This window comes from Spodoptera frugiperda, chromosome 26 (genome assembly GCF_023101765.2).
Source record: "Spodoptera frugiperda isolate SF20-4 chromosome 26, AGI-APGP_CSIRO_Sfru_2.0, whole genome shotgun sequence".
In the NCBI taxonomy this organism is placed as follows: Eukaryota; Metazoa; Arthropoda; class Insecta; order Lepidoptera; family Noctuidae; genus Spodoptera; species Spodoptera frugiperda.
The window spans coordinates 12908926-12928863 of record NC_064237.1 but is presented as its reverse complement, the minus strand read 5'-3'; the positions used below and the strand labels follow the sequence as shown (position 1 = coordinate 12928863).

General features: G+C 35.1%; 1 protein-coding gene and 1 long non-coding RNA gene across 2 annotated transcripts in view; one reads left to right on the top strand and one right to left on the bottom strand.

The window, feature by feature from the left end:
* The window catches only part of LOC126912499 (uncharacterized), a 235454-nt gene that overhangs the window by 178987 nt on the left and 36529 nt on the right, over positions 1 to 19938 (top strand). The gene's annotated exons all lie outside the window — the stretch shown is intronic.
* Positions 1 to 19938, bottom strand: part of LOC118264515 (uncharacterized) — a 37411-nt gene that overhangs the window by 3732 nt on the left and 13741 nt on the right. Inside the window, exons 2-3 of the mRNA XM_050704908.1 lie at positions 3953 to 4099; positions 328 to 439 (exon numbers count right to left, since the gene is read on the bottom strand). Coding sequence (XP_050560865.1) covers positions 344 to 439; positions 3953 to 4090 — 234 coding nt within the window. The 5' untranslated portion in view covers positions 4091 to 4099 and the 3' untranslated portion in view covers positions 328 to 343. The remainder of the gene's footprint in view (positions 1 to 327; positions 440 to 3952; positions 4100 to 19938) is intronic.

Genomic DNA, 19938 nt, shown 5'->3' with positions numbered 1-19938 from the left:
ATTGTGTGAGTTTTTTTTTAAGTACATTATTACTATTGAATTTGTTAAATAATCAATCAAAGCTACCTAATAAACAAATAAAGTAGTTGTTCTTTTTATTAATTTTCGATATATGATCGATAATTGAGTAGATTAATTAAGCTGAGAATTAATGATCTGTATGATATAATTATATTATTAAAATAGCTTTTAATTAAAATACTAGTAGCTAGTGCCATCTATAGCCGCACACAAAATTTAAAAAGCTTGAAAGCTTTTAAGAGCCTCCAACTCCTAACGCCATCTAGGCAACAAAACAGTCAACTACAACAGAAAAGTTTCACGCACCTGAGTCTAGATGTCGCTAATGTGTCCGCCGCACTTCCCGCTCCGCCTTCTCTTGCCTTTTGGTGAGGTCGTTGATCGTCGATCCTCCGAAAAGCACTTTCGCTGTCATTTGCTGCAAAAATACAAATGTTTCCTTATAATTATCTATTGCGAATTGATTAATTGGAGTGTTGGACATTTTTTATACGCTTAACGGTGTATTTCAGTATTAATTAGATTTCAACCGTTAATTTATTTTAGGTGATGGCTATGTATCCTGGCTGGGTTCCAAGTTACACCTATCCACGCGACAGTAGCTACGGGTAAATTAATGGTTACTTTAAATGCGATTACTACCTCCTTGGTTTTAAGGTTTCAGGGATGGGACACAAGTGTTCTTTTGTCGTTAAGTAAAGAGTTATTGTTAGATTACTCTGCAAAAGTATAACTGTCAACACTTGACACTGGTGGTTATAATGCCATTTGTAATGATTTTGAAGCATTCCTTTTGCCATACTCTAATGCAGATGTTACTTATATACCCTTCCATAAAATGTTGAGAGAAAAAGCATCTGTCATTTCGCTATTTGAAAAATTGCTACATAGAACCCGTATTAATTTAGAAATTGATAGCAAAACACATAACCAGGTAAGCTAACCAGATCGAAAGTAGTCGACCTGATGGAAAGTGGGCCCTACCATCTATGGCTGAAGAGTTTCTACTCCTCAATGACATGTATGAACCTAAGTGGGCACTCTCAGGTTGTCGTGTCCAAGTAATGCAATCTGTATTATTAATATCTAAGGCAAATATGTTAGATTCTTGATAGTCTTGTTTGTTGGTTAGTTTTCTAAGTGCAACTTTTTAGCATGGTTATCTAAATGTCGAACCTTCGAGTGGTGCAAATAGTTTTAGAGCTAGCTAAAGTAAATACATATTAAAATTAATGAAACTATCGAAAATGATGATAACGAAATAGATCAGTACAAACAAATAGTTTAGATTCTATAGTCTTCATCAGTATTAGCTGGTATAAGGGTTTATCAAAATCAATTTTCTCCCTTTTAAATAGGGTTTATTGCTGCTCATGTTTGGCAGACAATTGGAGATCGGACTTCAGTCACCGAAAATTTCTGTGGAAGGAAGAAAGCTGCTGCTCATTCAGTGGTACTTGCGACGAGTAATTGCCTCGTCAAGTATAAGTGGCCACTGCTGACCAAAGACCTCTTTTCGCGGAGAAGGTTTGAACAATAATCACCACGCGTACTCAATGCAGGTTGGCAATTTCAAACTTATAATTAGAAATTATAAGCCCTTGTTTCCTCACGATGTTTTCTTTCACCGACATTGTCATGCACTTATCGTATTCATATCCAGTCCCTACCCATCATTAAACAGCTCAATTCCGGATCGAAAATTTCACCAAAAAGATCGCAAGTGCTGGAAATTGGATCGTGTCGAAACGAACGGCCGCAATTAGGCACACCATTATCTTTGTGTCCCACTGAGCAAGGTCTGTTAAGGTGGGCATCGATTTACGGTTTACCGAAACTATTTTTGTTTTAATAGTAATTAGTGTGGGAGTATTTTGTTAGTGATTAATTGTTATTTCTGGATAATTTTTGTTAATTGTCCCGTGGTGGTGGTTCTGGGTCATTTGAGCTTGTTATTTCCTTGAGGGTTTTTCCAGGCTTCGCTATTTTGGTCCTAATGCTTATCAGTGTAGATTGTGATTGATTAACGAGAGGAACGCTTAACTTGGATACGGAAAATCTCTTGTTTTTTTACCCGGTTGACGTATTTATTTCTTAAAGAATTATAACAAACTCTTTAACAATCATAATTATAGATACAAGAAGAATAATTGAAGCCATTTTTTTGTGTATGTACAGCTTGGTACGCTGTTCAAGATGTTCGTTTCTTGAAGTTAAGTTTTAGAAAGAATCGCTTATGTTACATTCATTACTTAAGTGATACAAGTTGAAATTAGGCACATAAAACAATAATGTTGAGTATAAAACAATGACAATGAAAAAGTCCTCCATATTTTAAGTGCATTCGTTATTTCGACCCAAAAACTTGGCCTTAACAGTTAAATTAATAAGTGGTCGATCGACGTCGGGTGCTCAGTGCTCCACATTCGATAATTATAATCTTTGGCTATATGGCCATGTAGCCGTATAACCATACAGTCAATTCTACATGTGTAATGCGCCAACGCATATAAAAATTACGGAATCTGGATCATTTCTTTGGTTCAATAAAAATGTTGTTACACATTTTTGACCGACTTTCCAAGTAGTGATTAAAATTTTGCATTTTATGTAATAGTACTGTTATGGTGATAAAAGGGGAGAGAGTTCTTTTATTGTTTCTTTTTGTTTTGTTATTAATTTTGGGTACTATATGAGATTATTTTTTATGATGAGGTATGTAGTCTTGTTGAGTTAATGGGAAGTGTTTCTCTGGATCCATTACGGTACTGAATCAGGCAAAGATTGATAAATGCAATTGCAGATTAATAGTCTCTCATTTGTAGTTACTTAGTCAATTAGAATTTAAACATTCTAAACTGTCATAAATATATCACAAACAATAGTAGCACGGATTCTGGAATTGTGTCCAGTATATAGCAATAGGCTCACACCCTATTACATGGGACTTGTAACACAAATTGTGAAATATACAGTGGCATTACGTGCTATAATGTGCATTTCTGCCTACTCCTTTGGGGATAAAAGGCGTGCCAATACGATTTGCTATTTCCAAACACAGTTACTTTTTATGTGGAACCTCCTACCAAACTTTGGACTATGGCAAACCCTGCTATCAGGGTAGAACCCTAGAATAGATAGATGGTCTATAGTCTAGCAGCGCACTGTCATGGCCTGGTAATTACCTCGACGATAAGAAAGAAGTTAAATCAAGATCATTTATTAAGCTACAATAATTTCAACCTCGAAGTCAAGTAGGCAATCAATATACAATAATAATTTACCTCTTGAAATATACTGAACATATAGTATATCTACTTTATATGTGTTACAATTACTCAGTGAAGCGAACATCCGTACATAGACGAAGTGACTTCGCAACTTGCTCAGACATTCCATACATTATGTATGAGTATGTTGTATGTATGTATTTAATATTTCTTTTACATGGACGTTATTGGGCGAGTAATTTTACCGATGTTTTTAGATCTATTGCCTTTGTAAGATATCACACTAATATTATACATGTGAAAGTTTATCTGTTTGGATATTTGTCCATCAATCGCGCTGACACTTCTGAACAGATTTTAATGGAATGGAGTATGAGCTGACTTGGATACTTTTTATCCCGTAGTAGGCAGAAGCTAGTCAATTTATAGTAATTATTAACACGGGATCTTGAGTTCCGAGACATGACGACAGAGTAGAATTAGAACATTTGTCACCACCTTTTTTTTAACCCCTACTCTTTTCGTGGGGATCGTAGAGACCGAGCGCTTTCTCATAAACCTAATCTTGTACTGTGATCTCTAAGTTCCCCAACCCGCCTGCTAAGCATGTATAGGATGCCAAACCACTCCTATGACAAGGAGGCCGATAGTCCAGCAGTAGACTGTCAAAAGCTGTTGGTATTAATGATAAAAATTCTTACTGTAGCTTTAGTGGTGACTCCAGGAGGACCGTAGCTCCTCCCTCCGAATCCTTGTCCAGTGCCTCCATGATACAGCGTGTTGTTATTTGCGTCCCGAGTGGTCGCCGCGGCGTATGAAGCTTTGCAGTTCTGTGACATTTTGTGTATCTGAAATTGAATGAAGATGTATTTTAGTTTGGATGGTAATAATAATTATGGTATTGGGTTGATTGTTTTGTTGGTCTCTCTATTAATTAATTATTATTAAAAATATTATTGATTTTTCGAAATTACATCGTATACTGACTGCTGAGCAAGGGGTATTGGGTCACCCAGGTCCTGATAATCGCGCGCGCTTCAAGAGCTATCAGACCACCACAGATGGGGCCCAGTAGGGCTGATGTCGACCCGGAGCTGCGAACTGCCTAGCGGGTTTACCGGGGTTCTAGCTCGAAAAGCAGGAGTAGGAACGGGGTGGTTTTTAGTCAGTAAGAGTCACAGAGTGACACCAACTCTCGCCTCGCTCAAGGCGGGAGAAGTCATTGAATGATTTTCCCCTCTCAAAATAAAACCCTAATCTCAAAATTTACCTCTTCTTCGGCAACCGTACTTCTAAGCACTTACAGCCAACGAGGCTGACAGATAACAAATTCATTAGTCTTAAAAAGTTACTTAAAGCTTTAAAACCTAGGCTCAACAGACTGAAAGAAGACCTAAAATAAATTGTATACATAAATAAGATAGGCGTAGATTGAGCCACTAATTAGGCCGGTCTAGACGCAAATTAGAGTACTAGGTCATTTGTCAATACAAACAGTTGTTCTCTAGAACATTTTGAGTACTATTTTAGAACCTTTTAGTCTGTTAGATTTTGTGGAATAATTTATACTGAATTGTCTGTTTTCATTTGGGATTTAGATACAGATGGAGTGGCAAAAACATGTTTGTGCAAGTAGCTCTCTTATTATTTCAAACAAACGTTTCTAGTACTTTCAGTGTCCTACGTCTGGGACTTTTTGCGCACTTTGAGCGAATTAGGTTTTTGTTAAATTGTATTTTTTGTGTATTAGTTTGTTGGTCGAGCTGTTGTGGTGAGAATGTCGAGAACAGGGTTTCAGAGTTGATTCCCGCATACATCGGGCTAAATACACTGAAAGATTTTATCCATTTTTATAATAACTATCGTGGGACATACAAAATACTTTATTAACTAAAAAATCACGGTCGGTCTGTAGGCTGCGCGACGTCACCGCGTCTGCGTTGCTCATAATTAAGAGTCCCTCTGTGTCTCGAAACAAGTAGAGCGTGAGTAAACCATGTTTTTTTTTTTTTAGTTAATTTTACCCATTTAATCCATTCTACATATTCCAAATAACCAGTGATTAACTGTCCCAACAAGGAAATTACATTTTAAAAAGTACAGTCAACACCATCAACTCAAGTACAACACACTAATGAATTTTAAATTTATAAATAAAATAAAAAAAATTGGATCCACGATGCAATGTCTTCGCGTGGACGGTGGTTCTGGTAATTAAAAAAAAAACCAGACGAACCGAAACTGTGGCGGTACAGTTACTAACTGTAACACGAAACGAACAATTAAATACGTGGCGCGAGTCATAAGCGGTAGCGGGTTGTGATTCGTAATTTAATTAGCTAATTAATCTCTATATATAAAAGTCAATTGTTTTCGAAACTCGAGAACAACTGGATCGATTTGGCTCATTTTGGAAATAATTATTTGTGGAAGTCCAGGGCAGGTCTAAAAGGTGAGAAAACATAATTTTGAAGCGATACGAAGTTTGCCGCTTTAGATGGTCAGTTATAAAGTCTTAGTCTTATTTGTGTTTCCAATATGTAACTGGAAACTGGAAATATAGGTGGTAAAGGATGTTATTCTGTGAAATATGTATATATATGAAATTATGTATTTCATATTTTTTATCAAAGGCCTATGTTCAGCAGTGGACATCTAGTGGCTACTACATACCCCAATTGAGAACTTTAACTTTAGCATTGAAGCTTTGGTACAATATTAATTTTAACCGTTTTCTGGAATGCATATAAAATGAAACTTAAATTTTCAAACACTTTGTTCTAGAATTCGCTGCGAGACGTGTTCTCGATTTATCGCTAGTCTAAACGCAAGGAACTAGGGAGAGTGTTCGACATAAACTATTGCCAGTATATATCCTGTGTCACCGCAGCTTTAAATGAAAGTGTTCAAGCGTGTAACTCAGAGCGGGGTCTTAAGGACTATATTTCATGGTGGATACTCGTACCAGTCTGTTCTTATACTCACAAAAGCGAGTATTGGGCGTTATTTTGGTAGATTTCAGGGCTATTTTATAGGTTTTTTTTAAACGTTACCCCACACTAAGATTGTCTCCTGTGTCGTAGGTTTACAAACATACAAGTTCACATACACATGACACCCAGACCTGAAACAACGATCACACAAAGAGTTGCTCGGTGCGGGAATCGAATCCGCTATTCGTTGCGTGGCAGCCAGTTGCCCAGACACAGTCAGTTATATGTGATACCATAGAGTACACGTTGCCGTTAACCGTGCAGTCAAATTGGCAGTTAATGTTGTGTATTTTAGTAATACACTCTATATGTTTTCAAAAGCGTGTTGTGGGTAGTTTTCCTAAACTAAAAGGGAACTCTCGATTGTTCTTACACACAACAATAATACGTAGATACACCTAAAGGCACATTGTATTTTGTAGCTTAATGACACAAATGAGATATATTCCACAGTAGACTACTGGTTTAAGACTAAAATAGTGAAGCCTTCTTTAAAAAAAATCCAAAATAAGGAAGAAGAAATATTAATAACAAAGTTGCATTAAAGTCACTCTGACATTTTAAATTATGTCCCTACTACTGTTACACACTTAATGTGAAGATGATTTAAAATACTTCCTTATGCAGCTTAATCTTATCTCAAAGACCATACGTTATATGTGCCTTAGCACCAAAATCCAGAAGCCAGTCTTTATCAAAACAAGAAGTTGTTGCGACACAGTTGCCCGCTTATCGGTAACACATCACGAAATGACCTGAATGTTGATGCATTTCTTAAATTATATTGTCAGTCATTTTTTGTTTGGTGTTCACTTGCATCATTGTGATCATGTTTGTGTTCGAATGAATGGGTAATTAAAATTGATGTTTTATTGCTTTTCTTTTTAAGACATTCTTAAATGAAATTATTACAATAATTTCGAAAATTCGTCGTGTGAGGTTACCTGAGGCCCCTCTTCCCAATCCCCGATTCCAAAACAATCTTTATTCCTAAACCCTAAAAGGCCGGCAACGCACTTGTAACGCCTCTGGTTTCGGGTGTTCATGGGCAGCGGCGATTGCTTACCATCAGGTGATCCGTCTGCTCGTTTACTTACAAACTTAAATATAGATATATGGGTAATAAAATTGGCAATTCGAAATGAGTATGAGGATTAAATAACTAGCTTCTACAGGTACAGGTAATTGCCGATTTTTCCGTTAAGTATGAATTTATATTTAGGGAAAACCTCTCCCCTACACTCCTTAAGGAACATACACGCCAAGTTTCAGTTTCCTTGGTCTAGTAATTTTGGCTGTGAGTTGTCTATCAGTCTGTGGTCTGTCACTAACGGAAATATTTTATACAAGAAATAATTTATAGTCTTGTCTGAAGTCTGGCCAAAAGTGAAGTCATTGTCATTTTTATAATCGGAGATATATTTATTAATCATTACCTTATTTGGTTTGCACATTGTGGAGGGTCACTAATTATAATAATTATGAGTGACATTTTAAAAGGTGCATCAAAAACTAGTCTTTTGTCGCACCTAGAACATTATATTACCAGACAATATTATTACGGAACAAATCATTTTTACGATTAAACTTCATTCATCAGTCACATTCCAACATCATAATCGTTCAACTCATTCGTTCGTTAAATGGATCATTGTGGCCCAAAATCGGGACTAGTTCGTGCCGATGGATCAAAGTAACGGTACATAATGATCCATTCAATCAATTTTGATAAGTGTGACGTTAGAGATTGGATCAAGATGTGTATGATGTCAACTGAAGCGATTTACGTCATCGAATACACGAGTAGGAAGTACCATGTACAACAAAACATTCGACTTTATTTAAAGTATTTTTCAATAAATTGCATTCTTATTTATGATTTTTTAGAAATGAGTTGTTCAAGAAATAAATTGTTTTTATGATCTTGTTTTTGGTAGACATTTTTTTAAACTAGTCTTCGGAATAAAAAAAGCAACGTCACGCCTTTTATCCCCTAAGGGGTAGGCAGAGGTGCACATTACGGCATTGTGTTATAAGTTCCATGTAATGGGGGGGTGAGCCTATTGCCATATACAGGGCACACTCAGTGCTACTACAGAGAAATTTTCAAAAAATCTTTGGAATGACATCGAAACGAATTATCTTAACTTTATCGTTATTCGTATCTGTTTGGTTCAGATGTAAATGTTAATAAAATTATTACTAATGAAAATAATTATTAATTAAACTTAATTAGATTAACTTAATGTGTGTCCAAAATCGCTGTCGCTCCTAACTTACCCCTTAAGCGTGGGTGCTTGGGATTTTTTTGGCGTTCCGTCAAAATGGATTACCCATTTTCTTTTTGTTGACTGTACCGACATAGAAAAATGCCGTTTTTATGCGAAGCTTTTTATAATTCGGATGAGCATTTTTAAAAAGGGGCAAAATTGTGTTCTTCTGGCACGCTGGCGACGTGTCGCCATATGTTTTTGAGGACAACTTTATCCAGAAATGTGACTCGAACATTCATTTCAAACTTTAAAATGTTTGGTCGCACTCAGAAATATTTTAATATATTTTTCAGAGGCGATATATTTTCTTTAGTTGCATAAATTAATTGCATGCGGATAAGGTGCACTAACCAAGGTAGTTCCGTGGATGGGTGACCGTTTTTAAATTCACTGGACATCTCAATGCCATCAAGCATGTCCTAAAGACTATCCATCAGATAAAAAATGTGACATTAAGCTAGATCTGCATACTAATTATATTTTTTTTGTGAAAAACACATAGAGTCATTAAAATGTAGGTAAGTTAGTATTTAAATAAAAGTTATTATATAATTTTTTTGTTCGTAGGAAATCTACAGTTTGAATGATCAACTTAATTTATTAGATACTAGCTTTCGTCCGTGTCTTTGCCCATTTAATTAAAGGAAATTAAGTAGCTAATGCTCTCTAGCACCTTTAATATTTAGGCATAAAAATCATACCATTTAAACGCTTCGTTGCGACGATAACGTGATAGAAAGACAAATAATACTCTTTTGCATTTATAATATTCATAATGAATTTTCTCAGTTTGAGCTATATGTATGCTTGTGTACGATTATCTCGCGTTTGGAGAAACGACTTTGATACGATTTTCAGCATAGTATTTTTTAGACGTAGGAAAAGATTTTAAGGTATATTGTCCAACTTAAAAAATAGAGGCGGCGAAAAAAAAGGCGGTTCTTTTTCAAATAAAAGTTATTTCCGTATCCTTTCTTCTTATCTATGTTGAAATAAATGGTTAGACTCTAATAAAATTATTAAGAGTTTACTCTCTTTATTAAGACGCTACGCACATTTTGAGTTGAAAAAGGCGAAAAAAAAATCAACTTTTTGTATGACACCGCACTTAGCAACCAAACAACAGCCTTGGCAGGGACCCGTTCTCGAATCCAATATAGAGCGATTATACAATGACAAAATTATCATTTTCACACCAGTTATTGATAATTGCACCTTATTTTTTAAGTGGTAAAGTTGTTTGTTGGTTTTTTTGTATGCATATTGCATTTTTGTTGCGACTCGGCGACCATGTAATACGGAATTTTACCGCATACCTACTTTTTAAATGAAATATATAAGTATAGTTATATATATATATGTATTTACATAATGCATTTTCGATTGTTGCTCTGGTTATTGCATTGGTCACGTAGGAAGTTTTTTGAACGATATTTCGAGAAGTAAGAAGTGGAAATTCAATTAGTTCTTCCTTATTGTTTTTTTCATGAAGCAAACACAAAGAAGAGATGTCATAACTGGATTTCCCTTTAATATAATGCTTGACACTTTACGGGAGTTTGTGTGTATGTTAGTTACTCAATAATGTCAAAACGGCTGAAGGGATCGGAATGAAATTTTGAACAGGGATAGATTACGGTCTGCATTAACACATAGGATACTTTTTATCCAACGGGAACGAGGACGAAGCCGCTGGCAGAAGCCAGTAGTATATAGGAGAAAATTTGCTTGTTGTTGTTGTTGTTTGTCCGTCAATCACACTGAAAATACTGAACGGCTTTGGTATACAGACAGGGTATGGGCTGGCTTGGGTAATATGATACTTTTATTTACCATGGGAACGCGGACGAAGTCGCAGGCAGAAGCTAGTATTACATATATTACAGTCCCACCTAGAAATCGTATCTAGTACCTCATACTAGTTCTTGTGACTGCTGTAACAAAGCAATCTAAGTTTCCCATCTACTATTGTGGAAAAGCAATTCATACATAACTTTACCTATGTATAATATGAATATACATACATACATATAAAGGCTGCTGTCAAATGTTTGAAAGTTAACACAAGACGTCGCTTTCAATTCCCAGGTGGTACGAATATCACAGTCTAGATTTTTCAGCATTTGAAAGAAGTTTAGAACAGCAAAGGAGTTTATTCATTCAATATCTAAAAAGTGGTGTCAAAACCTATCTACGTAAAGTTAATTAATAAAATAAAAACAAATAAAACCTAATAATATGCCATTAGTAATTTAACAATAATAATTAGGCTATGCGATGTAACCGCGTTTGCGGATGCTGCTCATAATCAAGAACCCCTCTGTGACTCGAAACTAGTAGAGCTTTTTTGAGTTGCTCTGAGTTTGTTTCGGCATTTCTTTTCAGAGTAGTCCGATAGAAAATACCGGCCTCATCTAGTTAGTTTAGAGATTGACGTGTAAAAGTGTTGTCTTGTCACCTATTTGCTAAAAAATCATGTCGTCATCATATTTACATGACTAAAACCGTAGTTAATTTAACATATCTCATTTTAATATAAAAAATAACGCAATTCAAGTATTCAAGTATTCAAGTGTTTATTGCATCCATAATGTACATAGGTGTTAGAAATACAGTATTTAGTCACAATTATGGACCCTGTCGGGCACAGCAAAATATAAAAAATATAAAATTCGTAGGAGAGAGGAAGGGCTTTTAGTGTTAATTTAATATCATATTAAAATTATTAAATAAGTATTTGGTAATTTCAATTTCAATATTCTAGTGTATATGTGTTTAGTAGTATATTAGAATATATATTAGGTCTTCTTTATTATATTTTTATTAATTATAATTAAATAATTAATAATTGTACTTGTTCGCTTCCATTCGTATTTATTTATGTATGTTCTATATTATATTTTTATATATATTATATATTTGTATATATATTATATTTATTGTTAATTTTTAGTATTTATTTTTAATATATTTATCATACAATGTTTTTATAATTAGTTTTATGGTAACTCGTTTTGTATAGTATTTTAGTAATATTTAGTCTTATTTAGTGTTGACTAGTTAGATGTATATTGACTAGTTATATATATTGACTAGTTAGATGTATTAGATGCATAACAACAAGCCAGTAGACTCTCAGTGACCCAATTACAGAGACATTAGTAAAACACAAGTTACTAGATCGACGTAAAACATGCAAACTTCATATCTAACCTGTCTACGAGTGTATAACGCCAATCTCTACGTCCCCGCATAACATAAAATCTTAGTTGACACTTTACTTAATTAAAATTGCAAAATATACTGTAACTGCCTGTTTACATGATGATTTGCAAGTGGTTTAGTATTTAAATGGTGCAAGTTGTATCTGTATCGGGCAAGCTGTTCTAATTGCAGCTATTTTCATTTCATACTGACATCGTAACAGTAGCGTAGCTTGCTTTGGTGGGGCCCATTTATAATATTTTTTTAAGGGGTCCCCTATTAATCTTTTGTTTTTGGGGGGAAAATCATCCAATGACTTTTACCACCCTGTCTCTCAAGCCTCAAAAGAGGACTTGTTTGGGAGCCCTTATGATGACGTTAATTTACTTAAAATTGCTGTCAACATTTGAACACATGCTTTACGCGAAAAAAAGGGATCGATTAATTGAACTTCTGTAATTTCTGAAATGAAATAAAAAAATGTGTTTAGTTAAGTATTTTTTTCTCACACACGTTTGAGCCCCCGTAGCCCAGGGTTTCATCATCATATTCGTCCCTACTGAGTGTGGGTCTGACTTATAGTCAAGCAAGCAAGTAAAAAAAAAACATATCACACTAGAAAATAATACAATGTTTTACGCGTTCTAAATAAAGGGATGACAAACGGTGGAATGGGAGAATCACAAAAGAAAAAGAAGTAGTAAAAAAATCTGTAAAAATCCATTAATAAACGATAAGATTACCTTTACAATTTTATTCACTAAAACTCCCCAAAAAGAACTATCACGAAAGTACCACTCCATCTTCTCCCTTTTTCCAAAAGTGCGAGCGAACGGTATAAATACAAAATTGAATCCACTTCTACCAATTAAAACGTAAATGAACCTTAACTTTTGAGCTATCGTTTTTAATTTTATATCTGGCCAGACGCTCGAGTTTCTAATTAAAATTGCTAAATACTTGTCTGTTAGTTTGTAACAAGAATTCAAATTTTAGCTTCATTTTACGTAATTGTACCGCGTGCATTCGTCTGAATGCTCCGGCGGGTTCAATGAACTGTCTTCATCTTTGATGGGCAAGAATTGCGGTAGGTTTGGTATATATTTTCTAGTAGATTTTCCTTAAACTTGTGATGTACTTTTCACTTTGTATATTTGACTGGGATATAAAAAAAGCAATGAAATTGTTCTCATTAGTCGATGTTTGGATCTACAAATAAAATCCGTGTTTTGAGTCTAGGTATCAAGTGTGGTGTTCTCAGTAATGCATTTAGGTTTTAATTAAAAGTAAAGATACATTGAGTAATTTAAGCTGGAAAAGCAAAATCATGTTTAAATAAAACTCTGTTAATGATGGCGATAAGAATAAATTGTAGCGAATTCAATCTACAATAAGATTTAAAATAAAAGTTTTGAAAAATTTTCTTCAAGATCAAGAGTGCCTCTAAAAATTCTGATATATTGTAGTAGAATAACTAAAGTCAACGTATCCAGCACTTTAATACCCGAGGGTAAAACATTGTCAACTTTCAGACTGCACTTGTTATATCTTGGCTGAAAAATTCAGCGGCACTTTGCAGACACGAGAGAGTATCGAACTAAGTGGAAAAGTTTAAAACATACAGCTAACATACAGTGTACATTAAAGTGCATGTGTATGAAATTGTAGTACATACTACATTACATACACTACATAAAATATCACGACATATTATATTTGTATTATTACTACATGAAATTATTTTTATAATTTCTATCGTGAGACATACTAAATTAACTAAAAATGACGGTTTACTCACGTACATTAATGGAGAAAAGTTCTACTAGTTTTGAGTCACAGAGGGACTCTTCATCATGAGCAGCGTGCGCAGACGCGGCGACGTTACGCGTCTTCAGCGATGCTCATATGTAAATATCAGTCCCTGTTGTAGCTTGAAACTAGTCAAGTATCTCCGTTGTACGGTTATGGTGTAAATCAATATGACAATATGACATGTTGCACTAACAATGATATAAGAAGCATAGCATGTATGTATATCTTTATAAATATCTATATTTAGTCACTGCAGCACCATTTACTAAATAACACAAAATAATAAATATCACCAAGCAAGCTTTACACCATAATGAAAATAACGTGAAAGCTTTCCTGCCAAAAATGGAAGAGAAGTCGCATTCTATAGCTAGTGGTAAAACAGGGACGGATTTGGAGACAATGATTGAAAGACAAAATACGTGTATAGTAAATTATACTAGATTTTAATAACATTGAATAAAAAAATACAATGATTTTCGAAAAAAAAATGAGCAAAGATTTTAATAATACGTCTGATGTCAAATTTTTTAACATGAAATGATAGTGGCGATGGCTTAGTTTTAAAACGATATTAAAGTGAATTATTTCTAACCTAGAAAATCAACACAACTAAGATTTAAAGGTAACACAAGAAAAAGAATTAAAGGAAATTGGAATCTGGTAATGATTTCATATAAATTTTAAGTTATAAAAAAACCTTGTGAAGTTTAAAGAAGCTGAGTTGGATTTTTGCTTTACATACTAAGTTGTCCACTAGAGGGACACACCACTGAGTATTAAACAAAACTTTTGTAGAAAAGACTAAAAGTCCCAAATACATATCTGTGCTGAACAATAAACAAGTAACAGTGTAAAACCTCCAGGGATTGTACAGAGTAATCCCCTTCTTACAGGATTATGAAAAATTCATTTTTCTTAGCATTGTACCACTTACTTTCTTGTTAATTCGCTAAGAAAGTTGCCATTTTTAAATGAAACGTACGCGCCAATGTCGCGTGCAAGATGGTGGTTGCTTGTGTTTATTACTCTCTGTTATATTCATGTTTTAAATTGTTTCTATGGCTTAAAGTCTTAGGACAGAAAACGTTGCAACTTCTGAGGTTCCTTAGGTAACTTAGAGTTAGCTATATTATCACACTATCTATATTATCACACTGTATCTAATATATAAGTATACGTTATCACTTTTCACAATTTACACTTTATATGTGAAAGTTTGTTTTGATGTCTGCATATTTGTTCGTCAATGACGCTGAAACTAATGAACAGATTTTGATGAAATTTGGTATACAGACAGTGTATGAGCTGACATGGGTGATAGGATACTTTTTATCCCATAGGATCGAAGCCTTTGGCAGAAGACAGTTTAGTAACGAAAGTAAAGAAAATCGTATTAAATTAAAAATAGTATAAAAACGAAGTATTTAGTTTAGTTTTTGATAGTCTTGACGATGAACTAACCTAACTCTTTTATTTCGGTTGGTAATTAAAATTTGTTTTCATTAATTTGTTGCAAAACATTAATCGTGAGACAGAGATTAGATTCAATTATTTCTCCATTAGGTACTCACCATTAAAAAATAAAATAGAATCAAATATCATGCACAATACAACTAATGTACTAATCAAATTTTTTTATGCTATCTGTGACACATAGGTAGATAGGTGCACAGATAAAACAAATGTGGAATTACCAGACGAATAAATTGATATCTATCGTCTATACTGTGATACCGGACTTGATATATGAATATCTGAATAGAAAATGCGCAGACGCCGGACGTTGTATAGGATGTCCGCTATACAGTAATCAAGGATTTATTTATCAAATTCTAGGACAAACTAGTGCTCTAATTGTATATTATTAGTTCGATGATGCAGGATTTTAAGATGCATTTTAAGATAGGACTTGTTTTGCTTAAAGTAATAGGTGGAGGTTGCATTGGTATTTATGCTATGAGTCCCTTGTAATAAAATGAGATCTCTTAACTTTAAAGTGTGTTGCGTCACGCCTTTTATCCCCGAGGGGGAAGTAGATCTGCATAATATTACGGCACGTAATGCCACTGTACAATGAAACAAGGGGTGTAAGTCCCATGTAACAAGGGGTGATGAGCCTATTGCTATACACTGGGCACAATTTCAGAGAACTACTCCGTGTTACTACTGAAAATTTTTCGAAAATCGAAAAAGCCAAAAATAATTTTCCCGACCCCAAATCGAACCCGAGATCAACGAGGCAGTTTAAAGTTTGTATTTAACATTTTGAGAATTTTGACTTGACCCTGGATTCTCAGTTCCCTTGGTCACTAATTGGTGGTTGTAGAAGTCTGAAGTAGTCCCGGGTGAATGACAAGTCATCTTTTAAAGAGGACATTGCATTTAAGAAATGCACTTCTGTCTACATCTTCATAGCTTCGTTTTATTACGTCTATTGAGATCGCAGACAAGATTATATATATGTTAATTTATACATTGCACTTTTTGATCATAAATTCTAGCATAACACGAGACATCGTCAGGTCATAGACAATAATTATAGTGCAGCGGCTAGCGGGAGGACCGGACTAGCGGCGACCTAATGCCCTGAATACTTGGAACCGGTATCGGTATCTAGTATTTGGTACCGGGATTATTAGTGCTCCACTGTTATGAGTTTTTGTCAGAGGTTATTGCACTTGTTTCCGGGAAAAATCTTCATAAACTCATAGACTAAAGTACATTTACATTTGGCGCATTGTCTAAGCGAGTGGCTGCTGAGCAATGTGTTGTGGGTTAGATTCCTGCACAGTCATCTGCAAACTTTATTCCATATCTGGTTGTTATGTATGTGTGATCTAATATCGTTCTAAACCAAACTGTGTTTATTATTTCAAAGCTAAGATTCGTATGCAATAAATTACATGATTAATGTTAATAATTTAATGTCGGAAGTATTTCGTGTTCAAGCTAGCTGTTTGCTTACATTTGGGTGCTCACTGCGTTTCTCCGCATTGTTGCCATTGTCGATAACTTGCAGCTTTTTTCCTTCTGTAGTTTCCGAATTTTTGTTTCAATGGCCACATGGTAGATTAATATAAAACATTGAACAGATATTCTTTCTTTGGTGTCGATCGTCGTATCATCGTGTGATGTCACGATTGACTACAGTTTGCAGGGTAACGTGACATGACCCCCCTAAACTTAACACCGTATTTAATTAACTGACGGACTGATTAGATTTTTAATTTTCATACTCTGTTCACTACACTATTGGTGTTAACTGTTACTTCATTTGCTGTCAGCTTCTAAGTTAGCACGTGTAAGTAAAAGTACTTGGAAAACTGAAACTTTTCACTCAAAAGTTTTCGTTCATGTAAACCAAAGTTTCCCAGGTTTGATGTTCGGGTGGTGATTTGATTATTGACGGCTACGTGGAATACAAAATAATCTGTCAGAGAATCGGCAGGTTGCCGGGAAATTACTCTAGAGGTGTGGTTGAACATGATTTTGCATGAATTTTTGAGTATGTTTTGGTGAATCTGAGTGGTAATTAATGCTTTATTTCAATGGAATGGCCAATTGGTGTTATATTTTTGAATTCGATGCCAGTTGGGTAGAGGTTGGGAAATTTTCGTGATTGTTATATTGTAGTTTTTAAAGGGTTTCATAGATCATAATAGCAACAGTCATTCACTTTATCCCGATCTTAAACGAAACGTTAGTTAAACAATAACATATTTACAAAAATCACTTTAGTAACTATGTACCTGTATTATTAGCAACATTATTACAATTAGCATGTAAAAGTGAATCATCTTAGAACATGAACTTACATTAAAGAATTAACATATAAATCGAAAAATGTTTGAACCGGAAAACTTTTAAAAAGAAACAAAACTTTCCGCATTAAAAAAAGTACAGGAAAAAATTTGCAAAAATTACATTTGCATTGGAGAATGAAAAGTCACATTAGATAGAGAGATTTCCTCTGAAAAAACCGCAGTTTTGAAAAACAAAATCGAATATTAAGATCACCAATTTCATGCAGGTTGCAAAACAACACATATGAACACTGATTTCAGTCACTACACTTCACTGTAAAAATAAATGAAAAATATTTACTTACAAAATGGAAACAAATTGTCAAGGCGCGCGGTAAGTGTAATACTAGTTAAAAATATAGTGTATGTCTGTATATATATTGACTATGAATGATATAACGGTTCCTAACCACATCCGGGTTCGTGGCTTATAATAGGGACACACGGTTCTGTTAACCGGATAGGGGGAAAACCGGTGAAAATAAAAACATGGCCCTGATTTTCTTTCTATAATTGGGAATGGATTCTTTCATATACCACCTTAAATTGTTCCAATTCATTTTGTTGTGCGATCAAATACATTTAGTTCTTTGAAACAATCGGGATTTACTTTCGTGAATGTGTATTGGGCTTGTTCCTGTAGTCTATTTATTAATTGTGTAATCTAAGTATCTAAAAAATCATCCTGGTCGAAACATCAGACTAATAAAATTACCTAATCCGGAGCTGCGGACTACCTAGCGGGTTACCGGGGCTCCGGCTCTAAGAGCAGGTATAGGAACGAGGTGGTTTTTAGTCAGTAAGAGTCTGACACTCCCTCTCGCCTCGCCCATAGCGGGAGAAGTCATTGGATGATATTCCCCTCCCAAAAAAGACTAATGAAATTCATACGGAATTACTCCGCTAACGACGAATGTTAGAAGCAAATAGGCAATGACAAAGCTTATTTAAAAATAGTTAGAGACTGGAACTATTTTCATTGATCAAAATAGGTTAATCCCCTATAGACAAGACTTATGTGACAAAAGACAGTTGTAATGTTTTTATGTATGTTGTTTTCTTCTTGTAAAATTAAAAGAAAATTCGAAACACTCATCGGTAAAGACAGTGAGTGTTGCTGAAAAAGTGTTTTTTATTGTATTTTTATGGTATATAAGCCGGTATGCTGACGGAGCACCTGATGGTAAGCAATCGCCGCCGCCTATGGACACCCGAAACACCAGAGGCGTTACAAGTGCGTTGCCGGCCTTTTGGGGTTAGGAATTTAAGAGTTGTTGGGGAATCTGGGATTGGGAAGGGGTGTAATTGGGCCTCCGGTAACCTCACTCACACAACGCAAGCGTTGTTTCACGTCGATTTTCTGTGAGGCCGTGGTATCACTCCGGTCGAGCCGGCCCATTCGTGCCGAAGCATGGCTCTCCAACACTTATTCAATTGCAAAGTTTTCGGTAAAAAATCATCAAACAGTAGTTTTTAGTTTTAAAACTTGAGGCAAAGGATCCGGTTAGCACGGTGGCACGTGGAACTTCTTAGTTCTATGAACCTGTTGTTGTGTCCCCGGCTTGCTTGATTGTGTTTTCATAGCGGAACAATCACTTTCGATGGATAGGTAACTGGTTCATCGAACCTGTTCCTGGTCGGGGTATAGTGGTATTATGTTTTTTATTTGGTATCTTGATGAGGGGTTTAGATGCAGGTCAGGTAAGTTGGTGTATTTTTTTTTAAGTAATTCGTTGTTTGTGTAATGAGAGAGTGCAAGTGTGATTGCTGTTGAATGTGAATGGTGGCCAAGTTAGGGGTCTAAGAGTTGTTTCCTGATCCGAGCAAAGGTCTCAGTAAAACCACGGAGTTTAGAATTATGACCAGTGTTTGGCAGTGAGCTCACCCTCAAATGGGATTTACTTTAAACTAGTGGTTAATAGTGGATATTACCATTCATTGCAAATTAATCCTTGATTAGGCACTTTTAAAACGCCAAATTGAATTATCCGTTAGTCTGTGAAGCTAGGTGCTAGATCCAAAGTATAGTTGCGAATGGAGAAGAATGTGACGAATAATTCATCGTTATCCTTAAAAAATTTAATAATAAGAAAAGTAGATTTATAATAAGCACAATTTCGTCAATGTATAACACCGGGAGCGCTGATGAATATAATTATAACAAAAAATAACAATGTAGTGAGTAAAAACCCGTCTACTTGTATGGCAGATCATTACTAGAAAATTGCTTGACCAGTGCTGTTTTTATAGAGTCGTGAAGAACAGCTATAATTAGAACTTTTTGGGTATACCAGATGTAAATTGTTAAATTACTTCAATAATGACACTTCAGGTGACCGAAAGGCTGGCTTCTACGTTGGTCAAAGGTTAAGCATTGCCATTCAACGTGGCAATGCTGCCAGTCTTTTGGGCACCCTACCTCACGACTCCGGCGAGAACAAACTCTTCGACGCTTTAAGTTGGTTTTTATGCATTTTCCTGTTGTTTTTCTTCAAGAAAATGGGCCAGGATTTGTACTGTTATACAAAACTGATAAATATTGAGAGGAATGAAAGCAAATCGCTTCCAACCGGCGTATCTGGAAGTCTTTGGGGAAGCC